Genomic DNA, 25,869 nt, shown 5'->3' on the forward strand with positions numbered 1-25,869 from the left:
GGGCTGTACTTGTGAACATAATCAAACATTTAAAGTCAAATGGGTTCTCCCGCACAAAATGCATATCATCCAATGAAAAGCGTTGATTTACTTGCATGTGACTGAACGCTAAATTGTAGCTGTTCCCATCAGATAACATGGTACAAGTTAGCCCTATGCTAACTTCAACAGGTTATATCCTGGCACAAGTGCATCAACCAATTCAAAGAGTTGGATGTGTTCCAACACTTTTTCATGATGTCCAACAGCATGTTCTGATCATCAAAGCAACTATCATCAAAGTATATTTGATTGACTGGTCAAATTGCTCTCTGTTTAAAGTGCCTAGTCCACGTAATTGCCACAGATGTTCGTTTTTAGTTTTTTTCCCCACCTTTTGATATTCACACAAACGCACTGCTATTTCCTAATAATCATAATGCACAGGCTATAATACATGGACGTGTACACCTAAATGTAGGGCTACAACGATTTATAGGCTATGCATTATTATAATCATCCACTTTGTCGCACATGTTTTTAATTGAGCGTCAAGGAGCGGCAGTGAAGGTTTGTTCCTCAACAAAAAAGCCACGAGGGGTTAAAGTGCACTATCAATTGTGAGTTAACCGCTTTAGCATTGGTGCCACCAAGAAGCGATGATGACAATGATCACCTATATGACTGCTATTTGACAAATCCATGAGGCTCTTTAATCTTAGGGAAGTTCAGAATTCAAGCAGATTTTCGCAGCTTTTTGTTAAAAATCGAGCAACATTTCAGCGCCCTGCTATTCATGCCAGGAATATAGTACATGCATATGATTCGTGTGTGTGGATAGAAAACACTCAGACGTTTCCAAAACTGTTTAAATCACGCCTGTGGCATTTACAGAACGTGCGTTTCATCGAATAGTGCATGAAAATCTGTTCACTGAAAATGGAAAAATATATTATTCCGCGACTACAGGCAACTGTTCAAAGCGAACAGAATTACATAGAGCCGAGTTTTCATTGGCTACAGCTTCCCCAGGTTGTCTAGAGTCACGTCATTTGTTGCGCAATTGATTCTTGGTCTAACCGAAACAAGGGAACTCCTTTCCTACTGTCCCCGCCCAGATTTTGGTTCGACCTTTTCAAGACAGCATTTTCTCCACAGACAAGCTAATCATTTCACATCGCCTCCTGAGGAATTTTATCGCTTATTAACGTGTACTAATACCTAAAGTTGCATTACAAAAGTATTTTGAAGTGTTTTGTGAAAGTTTATCGTCGACTTTTTGAATTTTAAAAAATTACGTTACGTTATGAAATGCTAATTTTTTTTCTTTACTCGCGACGGAGTCGTAGCTCGATATCTAGGCTATATATGGACCGATTTAATCGAAAAAAGACCCTAAATGATGTTTATGGGACATCTAGGAGTGCCAAGAAAGAAGCTCGTCAAAGTTAATGAATGTTTTATATTTTATTTCAGCGTTTTCGTTTGCGACGGCTAACGCAAAATCTGTAGTTTTAGACGTTTACATTTACAACATTTAAGTCATTTAGCAGACGCTCTTATCCAGAGCGACTTACAAATTGGTGCGTTCACCTTAAGACATCCAGTGGAACAGCCACTTTACAATAGTGCATCTAAATCTTTTAAGGGGGGGGTGAGAAGGATTACTTTATCCTATCCTAGGTATTCCTGAAAGAGGTGGGGTTTCAGGTGTCTCCGGAAGGTGGTGATTGACTCCGCTGTCCTGGCGTCGTGAGGGAGTTTGTTCCACCATTGGGGGGCCAGAGCAGCGAACAGTTTTGACTGGGCTGCGCGGGAACTGTACTTCCTCAGTGGTAGGGAGGCGAGCAGGCCAGAGGTGGATGAACGCAGTGCCCTTGTTTGGGTGTAGGGCCTGATCAGAGCCTGGAGGTACTGAGGTGCCGTTCCCCTCACAGCTCCGTAGGCAAGCACCATGGTCTTGTAGCGGATGCGAGCTTCAACTGGAAGCCAGTGGAGAGAGCGGAGGAGCGGGGTGACGTGAGAGAACTTGGGAAGGTTGAACACCAGACGGGCTGCGGCGTTCTGGATGAGTTGTAGGGTTTTTTAGGTGACGGTGCAGTATTTTGAGGGTGCATGGTATCAGATAATAGCTTCTCATGCTTTCCCCGAAAAGCATTTTACAAATCTGACTTGGTCGATAGATTCACAACGAGTGTAGCTTTAATTCAGTATATTGTATGTCAATTTTAATGAAAGTTTGAGGTTTATCAACCTCTATGGTGGCGCTCTTGAGCATTTCTGCTGATTGTGGTCCCCACTTCGGTACCACGTCCTCAACAAGTTAAAAAATATATATATTTATATATATATTTTATGTATATATATATATTTTATGTATGATAAACTTGCATGTTGTAAGGACCTCATATTTTTCAATAAAAGCACATGGATGTGTGTGAAACTCATAAACAAAAACATGGGATTTTGTCATATATGAGAAAATGTTGTCTAACGTAGTAAGTAGCCTAGTCAAGGATGATTCGGCGCAATATTGGCACACACCATTTTATTACAGATCAATGGAACAACTAAACCTTGAATTTGTAGGTTCAAAATATCCCTCTCGTGCAAGCATATAATCAGTACCACCTGATGAGGTTAGCATAATGTGTGCCATGTTATCTGATGGGGCCAGCTATAATTTAGCATTGTCACATGCAAGTAAATTTGACACTTTTCATTGGCTGATATGCATTTAGCTCCAGCTCTAGTAGTTTTACCCACCCCACTCAGACTACTCCCAAGACAGTCCTAGGAAAGTTCTTGCTTGAGAATTGTTTGCTAAAAAGCCATTTTTCCCCATTTTAATGGAAATCTATTACAATAAGGTATTTAATTGATACCTAGAAATGATTTGGTATAGAAAAGGCTGCATTGGGCCTTTAATGACATCATCAGGCCATCACAGCCCGAGAGGCACACATCTGTCATGACCTGGAGAGAGAGAGATTTAGGAGGGGGAGAAAATTAGTCTCTTTCTCTTGATAACCCTAATTTCTACCCTGCAGTAGGTTGAAGGAATGAATACCCTTAGACGATACTGCTATGTTTTCAGATCAGTCCTTCTGTGATCATCTGCCAGATCAGATACATTACATTTACATTTAAGTCATTTAGCAGACGCTCTTATCCAGAGCGACTTACCACTTTTTGTTCTCCTTTCTCATCAACAAAAGTGTGTAATATGTGTAACTCAAGATGCGAACACACACACACACGGAGAGACCGGTGGGTCTAATGTAGAGCCGATCTCTTGATCCCATCTGTCTGTGTGGGGAACACACTGCCTGGCCACCTGCAACATGGCCTGCCTCTTCCAGGGGAGCACCCTAACTCACAGCTCTGCCTGGTGTATGGTGATGTCACGGCTGGCCTGGGGTCAGGTTGTTGGGTGCTGTTGGGAGGCCTGGCCCGTGAGTGATATCAGTGCTGTAAGTCCGGCCTAAGCAAGCGAGCGAGGACCGGGGCAGTGTGTGTGTTTGTCATCCTGTCTCTGTGCTGGCCCTGTCTTCTTCTCCTGGCTTTGTTGTGGGTCCTATTGTTTGTGTTCTGCGGTTTCCCTAGACTCCCTCCGGCCCACACACACACACACAGACTTGTACATACAAACACATCTCCCCAAGTGTTTGGTTAGTGTGATGCACAGGCTAAACATGTACGTTTAGTGCCCAAGTCCCCAAGAAAGGAAACAGCTCTCAGCCAGAGAAGTGCACCACACCACTCATAGACACCTGTTTGTGTTCTGAGCCCAACTCTACATGGGAAGTGAACCACTAGATTCTCTATTGACCATACATGGGAAATCAATGGAGACCACTCTGTCATATAGGCTGTTTTTTTTATGAGCATTTCAGAGAGTGGCCAGTAGAGGTCAGTGTGGAGTAGAGGTGGAAAAGGGGGACTGCATTTCCTCCGGCCCACAGTTACACCATTTGTTTTGTTTAATTGAAGATGCAACACTTAATTGAGCTTGCGTGGTATTTCATAGTTACATGTTAGTCAAGGACTTGAGCTCACATTACTGGAATGATAATCACAGCCCTCTATCCAACAGCAGGGCGAGGGAGCCTGCATCCGCACACCATCCCTCCTTCTCTCCTATCTTCTTTCCTCTCTCTCGCACACATGGGTGGATGCTGGAGTCCCAGTGATCTCTTCCAGATGGTTTACCTCGCCGAGCCACTCTCTGAACCTCCCTCATTCTCTTCTTCTCATTTCACTTTGTCTCTCTCCCCCTTTCTTTCTCTTCTGTCTCCCACTTTCTCTTCTGTCTCACTCTCTCACACATCCACACACACTCCCTCTCTTCTCTCCCCTCGCGGTCTTAAGGAGATACTTCCTTGGCACAGCAGACTTCCTCGATCTAATCCTATAAAACAAAAGGTTTATTCTGTGGACACTGAGCCTCCTTCCCCGTCCATGTCAGGATTACGGGCAGTGTGTGTGACTGACTGTGTATACATGCATAAGAATGTGTCTTTGCATGCTTTTGTGTTTTTAAAGTGTATCGGCACCTAGTGCTGACTGTGCAGCCTAAGCTTATCTCTGTGTGTGTGTGTGTGTGTGTGTGTGTCAAATCCAAAAATCAAATCAAATGGTATTTGTCACATGCGCCGAATACAACAGGTGTAGACTTGACCATGAAATGCTTACTTTCAAGCCCATTCCCAAAAATGCTGAGTTAAAAATGGACAAAATTAACAACAAAAAAGTAAATAGTAGCACAATAAAACAATGAGACTGTATACAAGGAATACCAGTACCGTGTGTGTGTGTGTGACCGTAGAGGGCTGGAGTACAGGCTGAGCTGAGGCTAGCCTGCGTCTGTTCCAGCCCGGCTGATTAGCCATTAGCCGGTGGCTGGCTCACTCTGGCCTCTCTAATTTCCCTCAGTAAGGGAATCCCTGTACAGCTCTCCCACCCCAGCCCTTCAAAGCAATCACACAAGGACGACCACGCAGGCAGGCAGCATCCCAGCTTACTGACCTCGGGCAGGGAATTATTTTGTCATAGTTCCTCTAATGCATGCTAACCCGCTGTCATCCTATTTGTAACTGAGACTCGGATGTAAACTGAGTGTACAAAAGATTAGGAACACCTGCTCTTTCCATGACATTGACTGACCAGGTGTAAACTATGATCCCTTATTAATGTCACTTGTTCAATCCACTTCAATCAGTGTAGATGAAGGGGAGGGGACAGGTTTAATAAGGATTTTTAAGCCTTGAGATTATTGAGACATGGATTGTGTATCTGTGCGCTGTTCACAAGGCGTATGGGCAAGAGAAAATATTGAAGTGCCTTTTGAAAGGGGTATGGTAGTAGGTGCCAGGCGCACCAGTTTGTGTCAAGAACTGAAACCCTGCTGGGTTTTTCACGCTCAACAGTTTCCCATCAAGAATGGTCCACCACCCAAAGGACATCCAGCCAACTTGACACAAATGTAGCAGGCATTGGAGTCCACATGGGCCACCATCCCTGTTGAACACTTTCGACACCTTGTAGAGTCCATGCCCCGACAAATTGAGGCTGTTCTGAGGGCAAAAGGGGACATTAATATTAGGAAGGCGTTCTTAATGTTTTGCACTCTGTGTGCATCTGAAGCGGTTCTCTCCTCTCTCTGGTCAGACAGATACACAGACAGCAGCAGTGACAGACAGTGTTATCATTTGTTCCACCTATGTAACATTGTATTTTTGCATTTGCACTCTTTACCCGTGTTATCCCATTATTAATGCAACGGCTTAGCAGATGGTTTGTTCTTCCTTTTGAATGTTTTACACTGGTAACTGAAGTAAAGCCTTTTTAAAAGACCATGGTAAGGATCACTGGTTGTTATATCTTTGTACCTGTCCTTCATCTACCTGCCTGTGTCTGTGTCTGTCTTCCCCTGCAGGGCGCCCTGAGCAGCGAGCGGGACTACGAGAGTGTGGTGCTGATGAAGATGAGACAGGCAGCAGAGAGACAGAGACTTATAGAGGAGATGCAGAGAGAGGACGAGGAGAATGCTGCTTAGTACCAGGCCCAGGCCGGGATTCAATCCAAGTTGTGTTGTCTATAAGCGCACAGTGCTTGACATTTTAAAGGTCATTTCCATTTGAGCCGACATCTGCGACCTCCGCGAACGTCTGGGAAATTGCCTTTTAAGACACGTTGTCGGTAGTGCAGGGCACAGCGCTTTAACAAGCCGTTCTATGAATCCTGGCCCCAGTCCAGCTCTGCCCAGCCACAACCCAACTCTACTACACACCCGATGCTTTAGTTTCATAAAGCACATCTCGTAGTTTCATTATGAATTATCTGTTGAATAAACATCTCCTTTACAGAATGTGTGTTTTCTTGTTTGTCATTCACTGAATTACTACCGGTACGGCTCCGTTGGTAGAGCATGGTGCTTGCACTGCCAGGGTTGGGGGGGTTCGATTAAAAGCATCTGCTAAATGACATAGTTTATATGTTTCCAGCTACTACTGTAATGTAATCTCAACCAATGTACTTTTTCATCCAAACCTCTTCTAAGACAAACAGGGGAACAAGATTTATACTGTTTTCGTAACGTATTTCAAAAGAACCCAAAGAGTTGGGCCATCCAACACAACTACACCAGATCTAAATGCTGCAACCATGTGATTTGCGTCTCACCCTCGCTCTAACTGTGAAACGTTCTTTCATTACCATATCTTTGCAGCCAAGAGACTGAGTCGTTTCCCTTGAATGCAATGTTTGGTGTGTGTGTGTGAGAGAAACTAGTCGAGTCTTCCAACAGTCCAAACCACGACCATGTGATCAGAAGATGGGAAAGTCATGGCTATTCCATGTTTAATCGGCAATTAGCCTGGAGTGGTAGTACGGTAGGCAGGTTTTAAGGGAATGCTTGTGGGCTCACGTGATAAAGGGAATATAGTATGGAGGCCCTTATGGCAGCTCTGGTTATGATGATTGTTCCTGGGATTTTCTATATCTAAGGCTTTGCATCAATTTACAGAGGCAGTACTGTACAGTGCTGTACAACTTTAAGGCTGTAAACTACTGTTGTATTTAGTATTTAAAAAATGCTTACTCTTAAGTTTGATTCACCCTTGTCTCCTTTGTCACATGTTTAGAGGTTGTGTTATAGTAAATACATAAGTTCCCTCGAAAGTACCTGAACACTGAAGAGGTCATTGGATGACTGGTTGGCCCACCGAAGGCAGTGAAACCAACTTCAGTCCCTAAAATCAATAATATGTCATTTCTGTACATCAATGGCATTCATGAACCATATGCTCAAACAGTGTCATGACCATTGCACTAAGTTGCTCTCTTCCGGTTTGTTGCGGTTCCAATTTCAGTTGAGTTTCCCAATAGAGGCTACTAAAGGAGTTGCTCATGGAGGAAGAGGTCTCCTGATTTGACAGGCTACTGCTGGGAGCTCTGGTCAGGACCTGTCACACTGAGCCAGACTGGTCACTCTGATAGGGAAACAGGCTTTTGTAACAGTCTCCTCTCTCCGTGGAACATCCCAAATACAAAATATATATATATATATTTTTTGTCCTTCGGGGAACTATGGCGTAATGGTGTCTCAATTTGTGGGGTTGTGGCGTTTCCTCCTGTCATCGTGTTATTTAGGAGCCAGGCGGTCCATCCCAGTGATCTATCTTCCCGGCACTCCCGGCCTGCCGCAACTCTTACACAACAACCAGCTGTGGTGTGGCACGGTGTGGTGTGAGCCATCTGGTCCCTACGCTGCTCTTTTCCCCCTCCTCTCCTACTGCAATATACGCTCATCAGATGGTTCTGTTTATGCATTTGACGGTCTGCCTTTCATATCCCGCCTTTTCATATCCCGGAGAGAAAAAAAAGCCCAAACATTCATTGTCCAAATTACAGCAGAGGAAATACAATTACAATTCCCCTTCCAGAAACACATCCTGACCGTGCCCTGTGCCAGCAGACTGTGCTGCATGCAAATTAAACGGGAAGACACAGCGTCCCAACAAAGTCCATCCAATCAACAGGAGAAGCCCCCTGGTGGCATCTTCACAGCATTCTCTCCTCCTCTTCCTAGGATTTTCTGTCCGTGTGGAAACTGGCAGCTCCTCGGACACCAGCGGAACCTGGAACTGTCACAGTTACACCTGCATGGAGAATTTAGGGACCCTTTTGATAGCTAAATGGTGGCCAAGTCACGGCAGAGGGGGCAGGCCTGGTGAAGGTTCAGTGATCTGGGGTTAGCCTCAGACACGCGCTGGCAGCCCAGGAGCTGCAAATGAGCCTCTAATGAAACCACCCAGCAGCAAAAGGGCTGCCTCACGCGGTCTCTCTCCGCCGGGCCTCGGACAGGCCTCCTGCAGCACTCGTCACACTCACAGGACACAACCTGACTCTGACCTCGCCCTGTGTACTGAGCTGTGACCGGCCCACTTTGAGTCTCAGAAACCACCTAAACGCTGCAGAGACACCATATTTCTCCTCGGCCTGAGGCGAGAAGGCACTGTTCTTACTCTCTTTCCTAAGAAAACAGTATCTGATTTATCCAACAAATGTAATGCTAACCATATTCTACTGGCAGATGGGGAGATCAGACTTCCAACCTGTCCTTTTACTATACTCTACCTCCTTGAGAGTTGAGACGTGCCTTGGAACAAATCGGATACAAATGACATCAAATAATAGTCACCTTTTATTATAATTGCCTCACGTGCTTCTCATTAATTTATATCACCAATTACAAGAAAACTACATCAATAGCTCTAATGTAATGGAATAGATTGTTGTGCCATGATGGAGTCAGGATAAAGGAATGTTTGTCGACTGGTAAAATTGAAAGGTAAATATTTGTTTGGCCTAAAGACAAAGTAAAATAAACTTTGAAACTGATTAATCTCACAGTTGACATTCAGGTTCAGTTACAGATAGTTGAAATGACATGAACTATACACTCTACTCAGGTAAAATCAATCTTGGTCATTTGAGCTGTAATTCTTTCTGGAATGTACATTGTCATCTATTTCCCTGAAGTCTGTTTACCAATTGGTATGATAGATTATGAACAAGCCACTACTCGCATATCTATTTGGTAGCTGCTCCAAAACATTGGAGTGCGTCTGAACAGAAGTACAAATGTTTGGCAAGTAGCGTCATTATACAAATTCACTCATTTAAGGTCCTTTATGTCAAATTCTGTACTTTGCTCCCCTTGCTCAAAAATGACTAGAAGGTAGAGAGAACCATTACATCACTGAGAGAACAGTAGCAGGATGAATGTATAGAATTCTCTGCCTTGATTTGTAATGTTAAATGTATAGTATAAGTTTTCTCTGTGGCCCCTCATTGGACGGAGGACACTAGAATCACAACCTCGTCGCCCAGGAGGACACACTCACACTGACCCCCGGTCAGGTTATGTAGTCTGTCTCCTTGTACATGCACCACACCAGCGTCTGTCCCACGCCAGTCATGGTCACCACACGGAAGCCAATCTTCTCCAGCTTGTCCAACACCAACCGCGGAGAGTCGTCCACGTGGTACTCCGAGCTGCAAGAGGCACAAAGCGTTGTTTTTTCACGACCTGTAAAACCCATTGTAAACTCTGTCGTCTGGAGTGCTAACACATGCAGGAGGACTCAATGAGCCAGGATTTTGCTTTTATGATTAGTCCCTCAACATCTTTTGGTTAATTTCACAAAAGCCACCCGTGGCAGATCTGCAATGACAACACTTCCCTGTTCTGCGTTCCATCATCTCTGCTGGTCTGTTCCCAAACTAAAGAACAGCAGTCTCCTTTCTGCTCTGGTACAACTTATCTTTCACTGCTACACCATTGTTCCATGGCTCTGTGACTATGAAAGTAAGAACCATTTCCTGACACAGTAAGGATGGATTTCGCAACACCTGCAATAACATCTGCTAAATAAGTGTATGTGACCAATAAGATTTGATTTGATGTCACTTGTGACACACTGAACACTCACAAATTGTTCCCCAGCATGGTGGTTTTCCTGGCTCCCAGGTAGTTCATTATGGCTGGGTCAGAGTATTCATCTCCTACCATGGTTGGCCCAGTCTCCTGAAAAACAACACCTACAGTTGAAGTTGGAAGTTTACATACACTTAGGTTGGAGTCATTAAAACTCATTTTTCAACTATTCCACATTTCTTGTTAACAAACTATCGTTTTGGCAAGTCGGTTAGGACATCTACTTTGTGCATGACAAGTAATTTTTCCAACAATTGTTTACAGAATTGTTTTCACTTATAATTCATTGTATCACAATTCCAATGGGTCTGTTTTTGTATTTTTTGTATTGTAGACCTACAAATGCCTGGTTCATCCTTGGGAGCAATTTGCAAACGCCTGACGGTACCACGTTCATCTGTACAAACCATAGTACGCAAGTATATACACATGGGACCATGCATCCGTCATACCGCTCAGGAAGGAGACGCGTTCTGGCTCCTAGAGATGAACGTACTTTGGTGTGAAAAGTGCAAATCAATCCCAGAACAACAGCAAAGGACCTTGTGACGATGTTGGAGTATCTATATCCACAGTAAAACGAGTCCTATATCGACATAACCTGAAAGGCCGCTCAGCAAGGAAGAAACCACTGCTCCAAAACAGCCATAAAAAAGCCAGACTACAATTTGCAACTGCACATGGGGACAGCATCATGTTGTCGGGGTGCTTTACTTTGCTGCAGGAAGGACTGGTGCACTTCACGAAATAAATAGAATCATGAGGCAGGAAAATTATGTGGATATATTGAAGCAACATCTCAACACATCATTCAGGAAGTTAAAGCTTGGTCGCAACTGGGTCTTCCAAATGGACAATGACCCCAAGCATACTTCCAAAGTTGTGGCAAAATGGCTTAAGGACAACAAAGTCAAGGTATTGGAGTGGCCATCACAAAGCCCTGATCTCAATCCTATAGAAAATTGTGGGCAGAACTGAAAAAGTGTGTTTGAGCAAGGAGGCCTACAAACCTGACTCTATTACACCAGCTCTGTCAGGAGGAATGGGCCACTCACCCAACTTATTGTGGGAAGCTTGTGGAAGGTTACCTGAAACGTTTGACCCAAGTTAAACAATATAAAAGCAGTGCTACCAAATACTAATTGAGTGTATGTAAACTTCTGACCGACTGAGAATGTGATGAAAGAAATAAAAGCTGAAATCATTGTCTTTACTATTATTCTGACATTTCACATTCTTAAAATAAAGTGGTGATCCTAACTGACCTAAAACAGGGAATTCTTATTTTGATTAAATGTCAGGAATTGTGAAAAACGGAGTTTGTAATGTATTTGGCTACGGTGTATGTAAACTTCTGACTTCAACTGTACATTATTGCCACTGTCTCTTTTTTTTACAGCATTCAGTGTGGCAGACATACTAAAGAGAGATGTCCTTGTTGGCCTGAGGATTCATTTGTACCCCAGCTCACCTGCATCAGCCTCGATACATTTTCATGCAATTTCGTTCATTAATTAGATATTTATGACCATGGCCGTAACTACATATGAGGACACCGAGGTTCGGACCTGGGTCATTTTTTTAAACCTCGTCCCCCAAAAAAGAATATAAATATATTTTGTACACAATAAAGAAAATCAATTACGGGTCAACATTTTAAATATTGCTCCCAAGCTCAGAACGCTTATATTCTTGATCTGACTGATCTGAATTGTGCCAGCCTCTTCGAACGACTAGAATCATTAACAGTGGGTAGCTCGTTATGTTCGCCTGCGTCCTCCGGACTCGCGGTACAGGCCGAGGGCCGGAGACATGAAACGAACTACCCCAAATCGGAGGCGGATCAAGTAGACAAATAGAGACGCTTACTGGCAGTGTTTGCGAGGTGTATGCTAAATGGAATACAGTGTGCTATTATATTCTAACAATGATGTGGCGTTCAGTGCTGAGGCAGGCTGCAATGCATTCAGGTGAAAGGCATAGGAGACAGAGAGGTTAGTATGTGGCTCCCAAATTTTGTGTCAGTGCCCCATGTGGGGTCCCCTGAGAACATCTGTGCTAATCTTATGAAAGAGAACTTTAATAAAAGATGTTTTGACATCTCCAATGCCTATCTTCCCGATAGGCCAACAGTAACATGCAATCAAAAAGCAAGAACTAGACTTTTCTATACCACACACTCACAAAATGAACACAATTAATTGGTTAGAGAGGTCTGAAATATCACTTTCATTTGTATCCCCCTGTAGTTTTAGAATGTGCAAAGTGTGCTGACATATAGTGCCTCCCACAATGCAGGTGATGGCTGCAAGGTGCAGTTGGTGAGAAGCAGTCCCGGGTAGCTCAGTTGGTAGAGCATGGCGCTTGCAACGCCAGGGTTGTGCTCACCAACATGTATGTTACGGCTATAGAGGTCTGGCTCCCAAGGGCGACAAGTATGAAAATGCATGCACTCACTACTGTGTCACTCTGGATAAGAGCATCTGATAAATGATGTCAAATAAAGAAAGTGCAGCGACTTCATCAAAAACTACATGACCTTTGATCACATGATTTTTATCACGTGTTCATGCAGTCGATGACCATCAGTCACAATTCGGACAATTTTGAAAACCTGCAATACACTTTGAAAGGCGTGACTAAATAATATGAGTGATCCACTCGAACGCGCCCACAGACGGGGCATTTTCATGCCATTGTCTCGTCCAAAAGTTGCGTTCTGTTGACGTCTTTCTTATAATAAACTTGTGCAGAGTAATTACATTTCAATACATTTTTGAATATTGTTGAATTCAGTTTTAATGTCTGGATTCTGTGATTGAGATTATGTCCGCATCGCGGATTGCATGGCAGGCCATCCACAATCTCAAAATCAATTGACCCAATATGCACACAAATTGTCCAAAATATTTGACTGAACAGCGAACGTGTGTTTTTAATTTGGGCACAACATTGTCCTGTAGTTAGACTTATTTGTTTTGCTTCCACGTTTGCAAATGTTACAATGTTGCATAACAGAACATAGGTTGCAATGTACTAAGCGAAAAATGTCAAATCGGCTACATTGTTGCAGAGCCATTGCCTGCCTTTACAACATATTTTGAGTCTAATATCGCGTGCGTCAACTACAAGCATGCATACTGTATGACATGACGAGAAGAGGAATACTAACCAGACGGATCTGAGTACTAACGAGTACATAGGGCATCGTGGATCTCAACCGTTTAACGGGTAGTCCCCCGGGAAAGGATGATTTTTAGACCGTTACTTCAGAGACACGACAGTCCCCTTTCCAAGTTGCGCTCGTACTGACAGCGAATGCGGAAACACCCATCGCAATGGACAAATCACAACTCTCACTCTCAACAGCTGTCAACAAAGCTGGTGTATGCACAGTGTGCTCGCGTGTCCAATATAAGAGCAAAATAAAGTGTAAAAGCTATTACATTTGACACGCAATGAAACCTATTTACATGACAAACTGGACTTAATGTGAACATGGTATACATTAAAATAACATCTGATCATATTTAACGATTTTTGTTAGACCTATTAAATCAGCGGAAATCATAAATGTAGCACGAATATTTGTTTACAGATATAGGGTTGTTTACATTTCATGGAGATGTTATCTGGGAAGTGAACTCTGGTCATGTTGCAATCAGAGTAGCAAGGCTCCCGGTCTGACTCTGAACATAATGCCATGTTCATGTTTTTTTCATGTTTTTCATGTTCAGTGGTTTATTTGAATTATGTGGCTTTGAAACGGTGCATCATTACCCACTGTTGCTTCAGCCAAGACATGCATGTGTAGCAATCGTAGTGGTTTCGTATGTGAAGAGCTTCTTTAGGCAACAAATACATTGGCTCTCATACCTAAAATATAAACCCTGTCTGTCAAAGTTCTAAGAGGTTGACCGAGTTCTTCTGTTTTTGTGACGTGTCTCCTGTTTTTTTAAATTGTGAAATATAAACTTTCGACTTTAGCCTACTCCAATTATATATTTAGCTCCTTTCAATATCCTCACTGTAATGATGAATGGTGACAGTATTTACAGGTCCTAAATATTAGGCTATTATATTGTTTTTTTAGTTTAGTTACAAAATACATTTTGATCCAATATACATCAAGGTGCTGCTACTACACAGTCCTCATCAACGTGTTAGTACCCAGCCTGCACTGTGATTTTGTCTGCGTGCAGTACTCAACCATATTTTTACTGTCTAGAACTCTAATTTCCTGTTCTGAGATGTATTCATTTCTCTTTTAAGAGCAGCAAAAACTAATTTGGATTAGTCTTCTAAGGCTGTGGGGGAAATGAAAGACAACCTAATAGTCAAAGAACAATGGATGGGGACATTGATAAAATCAGCAATATGGATGTATTGTCCTTTTGATGACAAGAGGACTTGACAATCAGTTTGGCTTTGCATGTCATGCTCAGCAGGGCTGGTAATTTATAGTGTGATCACAGCTTGGTATTGCTCTGATGGGAAGAGATGAATGGCAGTGAACCAGGCTTAAATGTGATTTTGCCTTTTATTGTTATTGTGAAAAACACGTTATTAAAAAGACGTAACATGTTGATTTGCGATTTTATACATTTCCCGGAACTCAATTTGAACAGCACGTGTCACGTATGATATATCACTGACAAATTAGAACCATGCTGTCTCAAATGTAGTTGATGTCTTTATCAAAGAGTGTTTTCTACACTGCATTACACAGTGCATACTAACCCTAACCCAGGCTGATGAATACAGGCTATGCATTCCCATTCACACAGGTGGGAGGTTTGTTGAGAAGATTGCCACCTGCTGGCTTTGTAGACCAATGCCATCAATAGGCTTATTATAGTATTAGTAGTAGTGTTAAAAGGGAAAGGTGGTTTCCCAGAATGTCTTTTTTGTCTTTTTATTGCCCCCTGAAGAGCAGAGGAGACTTGATTCACGAAGGAAAACAGGAAACCAGTGGGGATGTCGCTGCTGTAGTCCAAAAACAAATGAACGACTCCTCCTGCCAAAAAAACTCTCTTAGAATGTGTTCCTGGGGCCCTCTGAACATCCTGTGGTTCTCTGAGGGACTTCCTGATCTAGCTCTTCTGTTGTGCGTTGTTAGAGCCCAGGGTCACCTTTACTGTGACCTGGAGGGACAGCAGGGCTCATCCTAAGAACAACCTACCCAGCCGTAGGGAGCAGTCTACTTCTTTGACAAGGATCTCTTCTTCACCTTCTCACCACGGAGAAGCAGTGATGAGGGGAGAGATATGAATTACTGCCTGAGGAGTATTTCCCCACAGACGGCAGTAAGAAGAGAATACTGTCACATGATGAGGAAATGTGAGGCTCCCCTTGGCCCCAAAACAGCAGTAGCTCAGTCCATCTTTACGAATACCACAAACTCACACACACATTCTCACTCTCACACACTCAATCATGTTTCTTTGCTGAATGCAGAGGAAGCCCATATTTCACAACTTTTTGGCTTGCTACGTCCTGCCACCTACAATGCCAATGTCTAGATGTTTGCTTCCTCTATGGTTGCAAAAGACACATTTATGTTTCCTGCCACAAAACAAAATCTAAAATACACGTGCTTGTCCTTTGCAGAAGTATGATTTGTGCACAAGGCATTGCACTGATAATCGTTCGATAGTTGGTCGTTTCTGGTGTGCGGTTGTTACTTGTTTTTGATAATGGCATTGTATTTATCATGACATTGTTATTGATATGTAAATCGATTGCAATACATGAGTATTAGAATGCTTTGCCTTGAACCATATGACGTCTCCAAATGAAAAGTCACAAAGGTTGGATATAGGAAGCACTTTCTATATAGTTTTTTTAATAACCTACCCTTATAATGGACCAAACCCAAATGAATGATTCTACATCTGCATAGGCTGGGTTTCTATATAACACTTTGTGACATCTGCTCATGTCAAAATGGCTTTTTAAATATATTTGATTTGATTTGTTGCTTCTTTCAGTAGCTTTCACTGTTCATTGTTCACAAGTCAATGAGACATGGAGGAGTAGTCCTCTTTTGGATGAGTTGAACAATTCTCTTTAATTGATTGGCTTCACCCTGACATCTCACATGATGTACCTTTGGACAGAGGGAGAACACTTCATATGATACTTATGAGGCCCCAGCTTCCCATGGAGCAATGCAGGAAGCCAATGGCTGAGGGATTTATTTGCTGTGAGGATCAGTGGGTGGGGACCAGAGACGAAGCTACCATACTAGACCTAGATGCTAAAGTGATCTGTTTAAATCATGGCCATTTTTTTGTGGGCTGGGATGAATTATACGAGACAGCTAAGGACATGAAAGATGTACACTAAGTGCTCACTGAAAGAGAAATCAAATAGTCAGCAATAAGCATCCAGCTGCAAGATAAGAGATTCAATTATGAGACAACATAAGCAGGCAAACCTCCACTTGTACAGCGAAAGATCATGGTGTAGACAAAGCTACAGTCTCTCCTTAAACCCCACATGACATTAGCGTCAGCTCGATTCAGTGTTTGTCATAATTCATATCTAAAAGCACGTTTATTGTAGCTGGAATAGAAATGAACATGGGAAAATCTCTTTATTGAGACATGCGTCTGCTTGCTTCGCAAAGCCTCCGCGAGTGAGTGTCCAACAGCTTTAAATCGAACCAGACTGAAGTGGAGATATAAGAAAGAGAAAGGTGTGGTGAACTTTATACTTTACAGTGACATTGTTGCATTGGGTCTTTAATAAAAGCAGACCAATAACCAATGCGTGTGTGTGGTTCTCCTAAGGCCTGCGCCACAATCCCTGTGCAGCCCGGTGTTTCCTCCTACCTGACATGTGGAGCGGCTCTGAGAGGAGATTTATCCTTGACCTAATTTCTGCTCAGTAACTTTCCTAATTATGCTCAACAGCTTACATAATGTAGCCCTCTGCCATAAATATTACCCAGCAGTCTAGTAACACTCTTGGGGACTCCTGTCTCCTACAGACCACTGTGCTCTCTCTCCTGTGGCTGTTCAATGTATCATACCTGGTTTTTGGGTACTATCCATAGACTGTGATTTGTTTTGCACTGGACGACAAAAGAATGTCATTTTTTTTACAAGATCTATCCTCCTCCATTGCTATACTGTTATGGTATTGGGAATAATGGCTGGCATATAGCTTTTTGGAGAACGGGCAATTTATAGTATCATTCTCCTCCTTCAGTATCTGTTCCCTCAATATTCTGGGCCTGTGTCTGACCTCGGGTCTGGTCTGCATTCAGCAGGATTAATTATCAACAGTTTGCTGGCCTGAGGTGGTTCTGGATGCTTCTGAGAGCACAGAACACTCTTCTGATCCTCTGTGTTATTTCAACACAACAGTCTGCTGGCCTGAGGTGGTTCTGGATACTTCTGAGAGCACAGAACACTCTTCTGATCCTCTGTGTTATTTCAACACAACAGTCTGCTGGCCTGAGGTGGTTCTGGATGCTTCTGAGAGCACAGAACACTCTTCTGATCCTCTGTGTTATTTCAACACAACAGTCTGCTGGCCTGAGGTGGTTCTGGATGCTTCTGAGAGCACAGAACACTCTTCTGATCCTCTGTGTTATTTCAACACAACAGTCTGCTGGCCTGAGGTGGTTCTGGATACTTCTGAGAGCACAGAACACTCTTCTGATCCTCTGTGTTATTTCAACACAACAGTCTGCTGGCCTGAGGTGGTTCTGGATGCTTCTGAGAGCACAGAACACTCTTCTGATCCTCTGTGTTATTTCAACACAACAGTCTGCTGGCCTGAGGTGGTTCTGGATGCTTCTGAGAGCACAGAACACTCTTCTGATCCTCTGTGTTATTTCAACACAACAGTCCTGGCAGCCACTTGCTAGTAATTCATTTAACATTTAACAATTCATTCATTGTTTCGCTGAAGGCAATCATAAAACAGAAAGAATATATTTTTAAAAAATACATATTTTGACATGATAGTTTGAAAAAGGGGGAAATTAAACAAAAATGAGTTCAAGTAATTATGTACAAGTAAACATTTCCTTTTGCTTTAATGCCTTAAAAATGCAGGAAAAGTCCAGTTAAAGGCTTTATTGGGAGCAGTTGGTTTCATTGAAGGCTAGGAAGTGGACTATACAGCATGTCCTCCACATCTGTCAATTCTTGATTGTGAGTGGGTTTTAGTATAGGGCAATTCCATGATCAAGGAATTACGTTGAGACTCTTAAAATGTATACCAAACAAAAAACATTAATTTCAAATTACTACTTTTAACAATTTCCCCTGAACATTTTACAAAAACACATTTACAGGAAGAACTATGCAGATACAAAGTTTGGTAACAGAATTTAACTGAGGGAGATTTTACCAGGAGATTTTTCCAGGAATTTTTCAAATGTATTATGTAAATTGTTCAAAGTACTCATTATGCATAGAGTTGTATAGTTTGTTAAACTTTGAAATCAATGTTTTTGTTTGGCATACCTTTAAAAATGAAAAGTCTCGGTGTAATTCCCTCACTGTGGAATTGCCCTATGATACATTTAACAAGCCGATTAGACTATATTGTCTCTTCAACACCTCAGCATGCCCAAAACTAGATAAAAAACAAGTGCCACAAGTGGTTGAAGCCTTTATTCCAAGTTATCTAACCACCACAGGATATTGGCATTAGACTTCAGTTTGTTGAAGAGGAAAAAGAGCATCTCAGAGGAAGCCTTTGATTCAAGGAAATACCAGGGAGCACATGACCGTTTGACAAGTGTGTGTTGATAGTGGGAAACATCCAGGTCTCTCAGCCCCTTTGTGAAGTTTTGACCCCATAGCGATCTAGTTTAGCTTCTCCTCCATCAAGGAGCAGATGAGACCGAGGGACAGAGGATGAAGCAGGACAACCTGGACCCATGCGTAATGCCATGAGTGCTGATTCCCATAAAGCGCTGGCGTTGACATCATGCTTTTTATTATGGTGCAGCATGTGGTTGTTGTTTATTAACCAGCCTGCAGAGTTAATCTGTTCCGTGGATCGTCTCTGGATAGAACATGGACGCTCTTAAAAAACAGCAACAACAATCTGCAGAAAAACCCAAAGGGACAGATTGATTTTGTTAAACGTATAACAACAAGACGGCAAATTAGTTGTCCAGACACCTGGCCTTCCACATCACAGGAAGCAGGGAGAGGTCCCCTGGTTTACAGTGAAAATATGTCTGGCTGGCCACCATGTTCCACACTTAAGGTTATGTGAGGTGTTTTTGCATGACGCCATTTTGGACAACAGCTGGAGCAGCTTCGCTCCAAACAGAGCGTGAGAAGAGGAACAGTAGTTTGAACAGAGGACAGAATAAAGAGGGGATACAGGCACATTGAGATGAAAACGCATTCTATCTTTGTGGGAAACCTCTTCAGGTCTGGTCTGGTGACGTCACCTGACCAAATATTGTCATACTCCAGATACTAATGTCTGTGATAAAGTCTTGCTTCCCCTTGTGAAAGCCATGTAAGTGTTTGTGATTTATTAAGACTGATAAACCAATAACTGATTTGCCAGCTACAGAGGCTGACATAAAATGGTTCTTCTCAACATAGCCTGCCTTTATTTTCCTTTAATAAATCATTGTGTTCTGGAGCCCATTATAACAAATGGCCTCTGGTTCATCTCCACTTAACAAGACACCACTCAGTCTAAGAGTGACCAAGTGGAAAAACAGTGGTGGATGATGAACCCAGATAGCTGTGGCCCTGCACTGTGTGACATATCAGACCACAGAGAGAGAAGACCTGTTTATACCTGGTTACCTGGTTCTAACACGCATCCTTTGTCCTGTTCCTGTCCACTTTCTGATTGTGCCCACATTTTTACTGACAATGAAAAGATGCATTGTGATCTGATTGTTATCCGATCTTCCTGACCACCTCTGGAGGTAGTCAGACACACATACTGTCTGGGATGACTTACAAGTGTAGACAGATCTTGGCAGTGAAACCATTTAAATCCTCATTATCCCACCCGTTGACAAATGTCACCATTCACTTATGCCATCAATATGTGTCTTAAAATAAATAAGTAAATATTATTTGGAAAAATAGCAGTGAAATAATTTCCTTAAAGGGAGGGACATGAAAATCTGGTCACAATGCGGACACAGTGGGTGGATAAGAGACACGTTTTAATACCATGTGTAGACACATTGCTGAAAATGTGGGCACAATCAGAATGTGGACAAGATCAGGACAAAGGACCCATGTTAGCACCGGGTGTAAACAGGGCTAGAGAGAGAGAGGCTCACAACAGCATACTGTATTATGAGGTGAAAAAAGGCTTGAAGGGTTGCAGCCTTACTGTAGCTTCAGCTCTCGATTTAGAGGCGTAGAGGATAAAATGAGTAAATTATGTGACAATGATGTCATTGGACTACTGGCTTTGATGAAGTCCATATGTCTGGGGGGTTCAAATGGAACAAGTTCTCTCTGGTACCTTTCAAATGAGGAACCATACGTTGTACCCCCCCCCCCCCTAGAAAGAAAACCCAGAGAACGTGACCACAGCACCGCTGGAGAGAACTGACCATTACCAAGACCTCTCACCTCTCAGCATTTATACATGTCTTTATGAGATTAGGATAGAATGTGCAGGAGGTACTGTAATAGTTATAACTCCTGAATGGGATTTATTGTAGAGTTTCAGAGACATGAGATGTTTAGATTGAACAGCTACGGTGTGTAGAATAGAGGTTCCATTCTGCATTGCACTACATGTATACAGTATAGGCTGGGATTACTGACAATCTGTCAACAATTCTGTTTCATTACGTTTTTGTGGTAGGTAGATATGATTTATTGTTGCAATTGTATCGTTGCAAAAAGACTTCTGCGAACTCACCATTAACACATTGGAATACTTGGAAAGTACGTAATTCATGAGTTAGTACTGTAACTCATTTCACTTCCAGGAAAATGTGTATTTTCTATGTGGTTTCACAACATGATTCATGCTGTTGAGGTAAGAGTCACATTCTTCACTGTGTTGGGAGGGCTGCACTGTCCCAACTGGTCCAAGACCAATACCTCACTGACACTTATCTAGTTCATAATTTGCTCCCATTTTACAAGCTCTGAGGTGCAAGGTCGTGGAAAACACACATACGCACACACACACGTATTGTAATAAGTGTGCAGAGGGACTGGGGAGGTTGAGTAACGAGGGCCACAATACGTAGGCTCCATTTATTTTCTCGACCTTCCCTCCTCTTTTCTCCATCTCTCACTCATGGGAGAGGTACCACATGCATAAAACTCCCCTTGTTACGTCAGACAGCAATGCATTCCATTCCATCTTGTCCTTGCTCCATTTAAAGTATTCACACCCCCCCACAACCTTTATAACAGGAACCAAAGGGTGATAAAATAACTCTGCCATGCCTCCACCAAGCATAGAGCCAGAGATGATTTTTCTGCCCATGTGGTCTAGTCTATCTGCTATCCTGACCAGCAACAACAGTGGGCGCACGTTTTAAGACTTTAGGACCTGAAGTTCTGTTGTTCTGGTGAAGTAAGACTCCTGTCCCTGTAGCATGCAGAGTATTTCTGTGGCTTTCCAGGAAAGAGGAGTGTGTGCCTGAGTTTGGAGACTGCTGTTATGTAGTTGACTCAGCACCATAGCGGGCCCCCGCTCCTCTTCTCCATTCCTTCTTTCCTCATCCCTCGCTTCCTCCATCCACTCATCACAGAACACATGCACCAGCCTGGGGTGAGCGGCTGCTTCTGATTCTGGGTAATGGCCATCCAAACTGGGCCACAGCCTAATGAATCACTTCCTCCAACATACTGTGAGAAAATCACTTTCAGAGTTTTGGGGTAGGGGACTGATTCAGTGTGGATCGTTTTCTCTTCTTCTCCTCTCCTCTCCTCTCCTCTCCTCTCCTCTCCTCTCCTCTCCTCTCCTCTCCTCTCCTCTCCTCTCCTCTCCTTCTGTGGGAATGAGCCAATCAGCCAATCATGTGGTGAATTGCAGTACAGAGCCAGCAAAGCAGAGAAGGTTGTACAATGTATTTTCTTGTGCTGTGTTGTTTCTTTGATGCCGCAAACTTGTTAAATACGACACTCAAGAACCAAATGAGCATGTGAGTGTGGAAATCAGATGTGAATTAAAATGCTTACGCTTGTCCTCTTTAATGGTGTGCCCCCCCCCCTTCTACACCCCTGGGGGCTACAGAGGATCACGCGGCCCAGGTCACCCTCCTTACCCCCTACAAACACACATTAGCCCCCCACCCCCCACACACACACACACACATACGGTGGCAGCCTGCTCTCTGTCACGTACCATCTCCCCCTGGGTTCCTGGACCTCCCTGCTTCTCAAGCTGTGTGACTTGGCAGCTCTCTCTCCACAGCACAGTAAACAGCACCCGGGAGGTCACCGTGTGTGTGTGTGTGTGTGCGCGTGTGCCTGTGCGTGTGTGTGTGTGTGAGAGAGAGAGAGAGAGAGAGAGAGAGAGATATGGTGGGGTTACACGCTACAGCACAGCTCCATGACACAGGTATACTGTATATTACTGTGTAACTAGACTCAAACTCCCCAAACTGGGGGAATATTCCTGAACACTGATTCCCTCCTCAGATTCTCATTGATGCTGTAATGGTCCCTGTTCCCCTGCTGTTCATGTTAACTCCCCTCCACAGCTATGTATGGCTTCCCCACACACAGTCCCTTATAGGGGCCTTGTCCTCTGCCCCTCTGGGCTGTGTGGCTTGGCAGCCTGCCCTGATCTGTCCAGACTCATGTCCCAGTCGTCACGGTACAGTTTTAGGACTATTCTCATGCATGTAGTATGTTGATGCCTTGGAACCCCTCATCTACAATCCCCAGCCCACTCTTCTAACTCAGTGTCATTGTGGTCCATGGCAGGCAGCTGGGCCCAAGGATGAGGCAATAGTGAAACTGAATCCCACAACAAGAGCTTTGCTTAACCCTGATGTCCTGTTGCTTTCCACAGCCTGGACCTGGACCCCACTGCTCCAATCGGAGAGTCAGTGTCATGGTCCACCAGGAAAATTGCCCTGTAATGGGCCTGCAGTTATCGCTCTTCTCCCAACATGAAAACGGAAAAAAAACAACCAGATAACTTAACCCTCTCAAGTCACAAACACAGATTCATGTATCTGTTTCAGTAGAAAAAATACAATATTTTCCTCTACATTTGTTTGACTCTATCAAAATAATAGTGTTTTTGACTAAAAGCTTGAAAGCAAGTATAGGGTTCTATTCAAAGCTTTTTGGATTTAAATCCAAACACAAGAGCAGACCAACGCAATCTCTCCTGGAATTTGCCGTGCAATTGTTGGCTTAACTGCCAGCTACTCAAGAGCACTGCACAATTCTTCAGCTTTTTGAGCATTCCTACATTACCAATATGAAGATCTGCCAACGTTCTGTGTGCTTTAAGTTTCTTTTATTTCCCCCCTGCATGTGAGTTTTCTTCCAATGCACTATGCCACAATAACTTGCCTAGGCAATTAGTGGTTTTGGCAGTGAACCTTCCTTGTATTCAGTCTGGCCACCTCCAATAATACATGTCCTCAGCACACATGGATTCCCATCAATAACAGGGCCATTTCCTCAATCTGTGTGTACCAGTTGCCATGGGGGCTGGCACAGCTGACAGATAGCTTTCCTTACTCCAACTTTGTTATAAACGAGGGTCTGCATGTTGCCCAATCCCAGGCCTGCCTAGTAGCTAGGGCGTATCATTTCTGGATGCAGACACAGCTGAGTATTGTGCTGACTCTCTCTCTCTTTCTCTCTCTCTCTCTCTCTCTCTCTCTCTCTCTCTCTCTCGTTCTCTCTGACATGTTGAACCCAGCTCATTCTCTGGCCAACACACATGCAGTTATCCTAAATCTCTGTGTTTTTCTTTGATTGACTGTCCTCTTGCCCATATTCCACTACTTTTCACTCTAAGATCTCTCTTTATCCGGGAATCAGTCCTCGTGAAGAGCGTTTCTCATGTCATTCAGTTGGAAACGTCTCCAGAACTAACGGAGAGGAGGCCATCAGTCTAGATAATGAGATGACTGAGCACCTTCCACTTTGAAGGAGCCTTTGTTGCAAGAATATTTGGATTGGTCACTGTTATGGATTATATAACTGTCTCCCGTGTTCCCTAAACTGAGCCCTAAACTGCCATCTACTCATGTCTCTTTTCCTCTTTGTCTCCTCCTCTTCTCTCTCTTGTAGGGGCCCAAAACTGTATTTAGGTTGTTCCACCAATTCGGTGGCTTTTGAGAAGTGTAACTTGGGTCCAAAAAACATTTGATTTCACCTAATAAAAAAAAATGTGTCATTAAGAGCATAGTTTCAGCTTCATAAAAAACGTCTCAAGAGGTTAAATAAAAAACAAACACTATAGTTCCTATTAAGTTACAAATAAAGTAACAGGGTTGACGGTAACAGGGTTGATGATTTCATCATAAATGAAACAAATCCCCTTGTGAGGAGTCTGTCTATCTTTGGGTAATAGGTTTGAGATGCTATGCTCGACCCGTTCAGTTTTCCACCAAGAAACACCAAAAAAAGGCCAAAAAGAGTAGAACCAGCTCACCTGCTTTCACACTATGATTTGACTATAAGACGTTAAATGTTTCTCTTGAAAAAAAATATTTAAGAAGGAATAGTTTCACCATATAGAAAAGAGTTTAGTTCACGTAACAGGGTTGACCTTAAAATGAAGGAAAGATGTAAATCAATGAATCACTAATCACATTAAATAAATAATAATCTTCAGAAATGACTTTGTCAAAGCAACAAAATAACTAGGGGTTGAGTGGGTTCAAATCTTCCTCGAGGTCAGAGGGTGCAGGGAGGGACATGTCAAAATGTAAAAATGCTGAAAAAAATCGGATATTTTTAATTCGTCACTTCATTTAATATAACAAGCTTTTAAAATTCAATATTGGCGCACAATTATACTTCAAATATCAAAGGCAAAAGGCACTATTTTGGTGGAACCTGTCGTTTATAACCATATCTCTCCTCTTCTTCCCTTGTTCCAACCTCTCTTTCTCTTGTTTCTCGCTATTTCTCTCTCCCTCGATCTCCCTCTCTATCTCTCTCTCCCTCGATCTCCCTCTCTATCTCTCTCCTCTCTCTGTGGCCAGGGACAGCAGCTGGCTGCACTTTGTTAAGCGACGGTGAGTGTGGACGGGTGACATCACTGGGGGGAGATATCTTTGAACAAGATCTACAGGCAAAACATTACGGGCTTAATGCCCTCATTACCATGGACATGGGATCATGATGCTATCAGGGTCACTCAGAGGCCTTTTGGCTCTTTTATCTACCTCTTATTTTCCATTATCCTCAGTTATTATCTAATCCCCCTAACTATGTTCCCTGCAGCCCATACCTTGGAGTTCTACCGCAACTCTGGACATGGAGCAACAATCAGAAGGTGTTGGGTGACTTTTTCTATGTGTGTGTGTGTGTGAGTGTGTATGTGTGTGCGTGTGTGCGTGTGCGTGTGCGTGTGTGTGAGTGTGTGTGTGTGTGCGTGTGTGCGTGCGTGTGTGCGTGCGTGTGTGCGTGTGTGTGTGTGTGTGCGTGTGTGTGTGCGTGTGTGTGTGTGTGTGTGTGTGCGTGTGTGTGTGTGTGTGTGTGTGTGTGTGTGTGTGCGTGTGTGTGTGTGTGCGTGTGTGTGTGTGTGCGTGTGTGTGTGTGTGTGTGTGCGTGTGTGTGTGTGTTGGCAAACTGAAGTCCGTGTACGCTTCGTTATTGTGTGTGAATAGGTTGGTGCACGGCTCCAATGCAACTTTTACTCTCTAAATGAGTCTAATCTCTATTAACTTTGACTCAGAGCCATTAGGATGTTTTCCATTGGCATGTTTTCCC

General features: G+C 43.2%; 2 protein-coding genes across 3 annotated transcripts in view; one reads left to right on the forward strand and one right to left on the reverse strand.

Annotated features, from left to right (window-relative positions):
- The window catches only part of LOC115138460 (dnaJ homolog subfamily C member 17-like), a 65,627-nt gene extending 40,214 nt beyond the window's left edge, over positions 1 to 25,413 (forward strand). The window contains exons 11-12 of one of the 2 annotated variants that reach the window (XM_029675327.2): positions 25,140 to 25,172; positions 25,381 to 25,413. In XM_029675327.2, coding sequence (XP_029531187.2) covers positions 25,140 to 25,166 — 27 coding nt within the window. In that variant the 3' untranslated portion in view covers positions 25,167 to 25,172; positions 25,381 to 25,413. Of the gene's footprint in view, positions 1 to 5,917; positions 6,350 to 25,139; positions 25,173 to 25,380 lie in introns of those variants that run through there. The other variant, XM_029675325.2, reaches the window with a different exon arrangement.
- LOC115138462 (GTP cyclohydrolase 1 feedback regulatory protein-like) lies at positions 8,674 to 13,301 on the reverse strand. The gene is made up of 3 exons (XM_029675329.2): positions 13,155 to 13,301; positions 9,978 to 10,072; positions 8,674 to 9,540 (listed from the first exon to the last, which is right to left on the reverse strand). Exons 1-3 carry the CDS (start codon positions 13,188 to 13,190, stop codon positions 9,402 to 9,404), a joined length of 270 nt encoding a protein of 89 aa, XP_029531189.1. The 5' UTR covers positions 13,191 to 13,301; the 3' UTR covers positions 8,674 to 9,401.
- Positions 25,414 to 25,869: the final 456 nt, after the last annotated feature.

This window comes from Oncorhynchus nerka, linkage group LG12 (genome assembly GCF_034236695.1).
Source record: "Oncorhynchus nerka isolate Pitt River linkage group LG12, Oner_Uvic_2.0, whole genome shotgun sequence".
Lineage (NCBI taxonomy): Eukaryota > Metazoa > Chordata > Actinopteri > Salmoniformes > Salmonidae > Oncorhynchus > Oncorhynchus nerka.

Bases quoted from the DNA above. Each gene is read 5' to 3' on its own strand.
- LOC115138462 (XM_029675329.2), bottom strand. From the start codon at position 13,190: ATGCCCTATGTACTCGTTAGTACTCAGATCCGTCTG. The intron at 10,073-13,154 runs GTTAGTATTCCT...GTTGTTTTTCAG, and splicing joins TTAGTACTCAGATCCGTCTG to GAGACTGGGCCAACCATGGT. The intron at 9,541-9,977 runs GTGAGTGTTCAG...TGCCTCTTGCAG, and splicing joins ACCATGCTGGGGAACAATTT to CTCGGAGTACCACGTGGACG.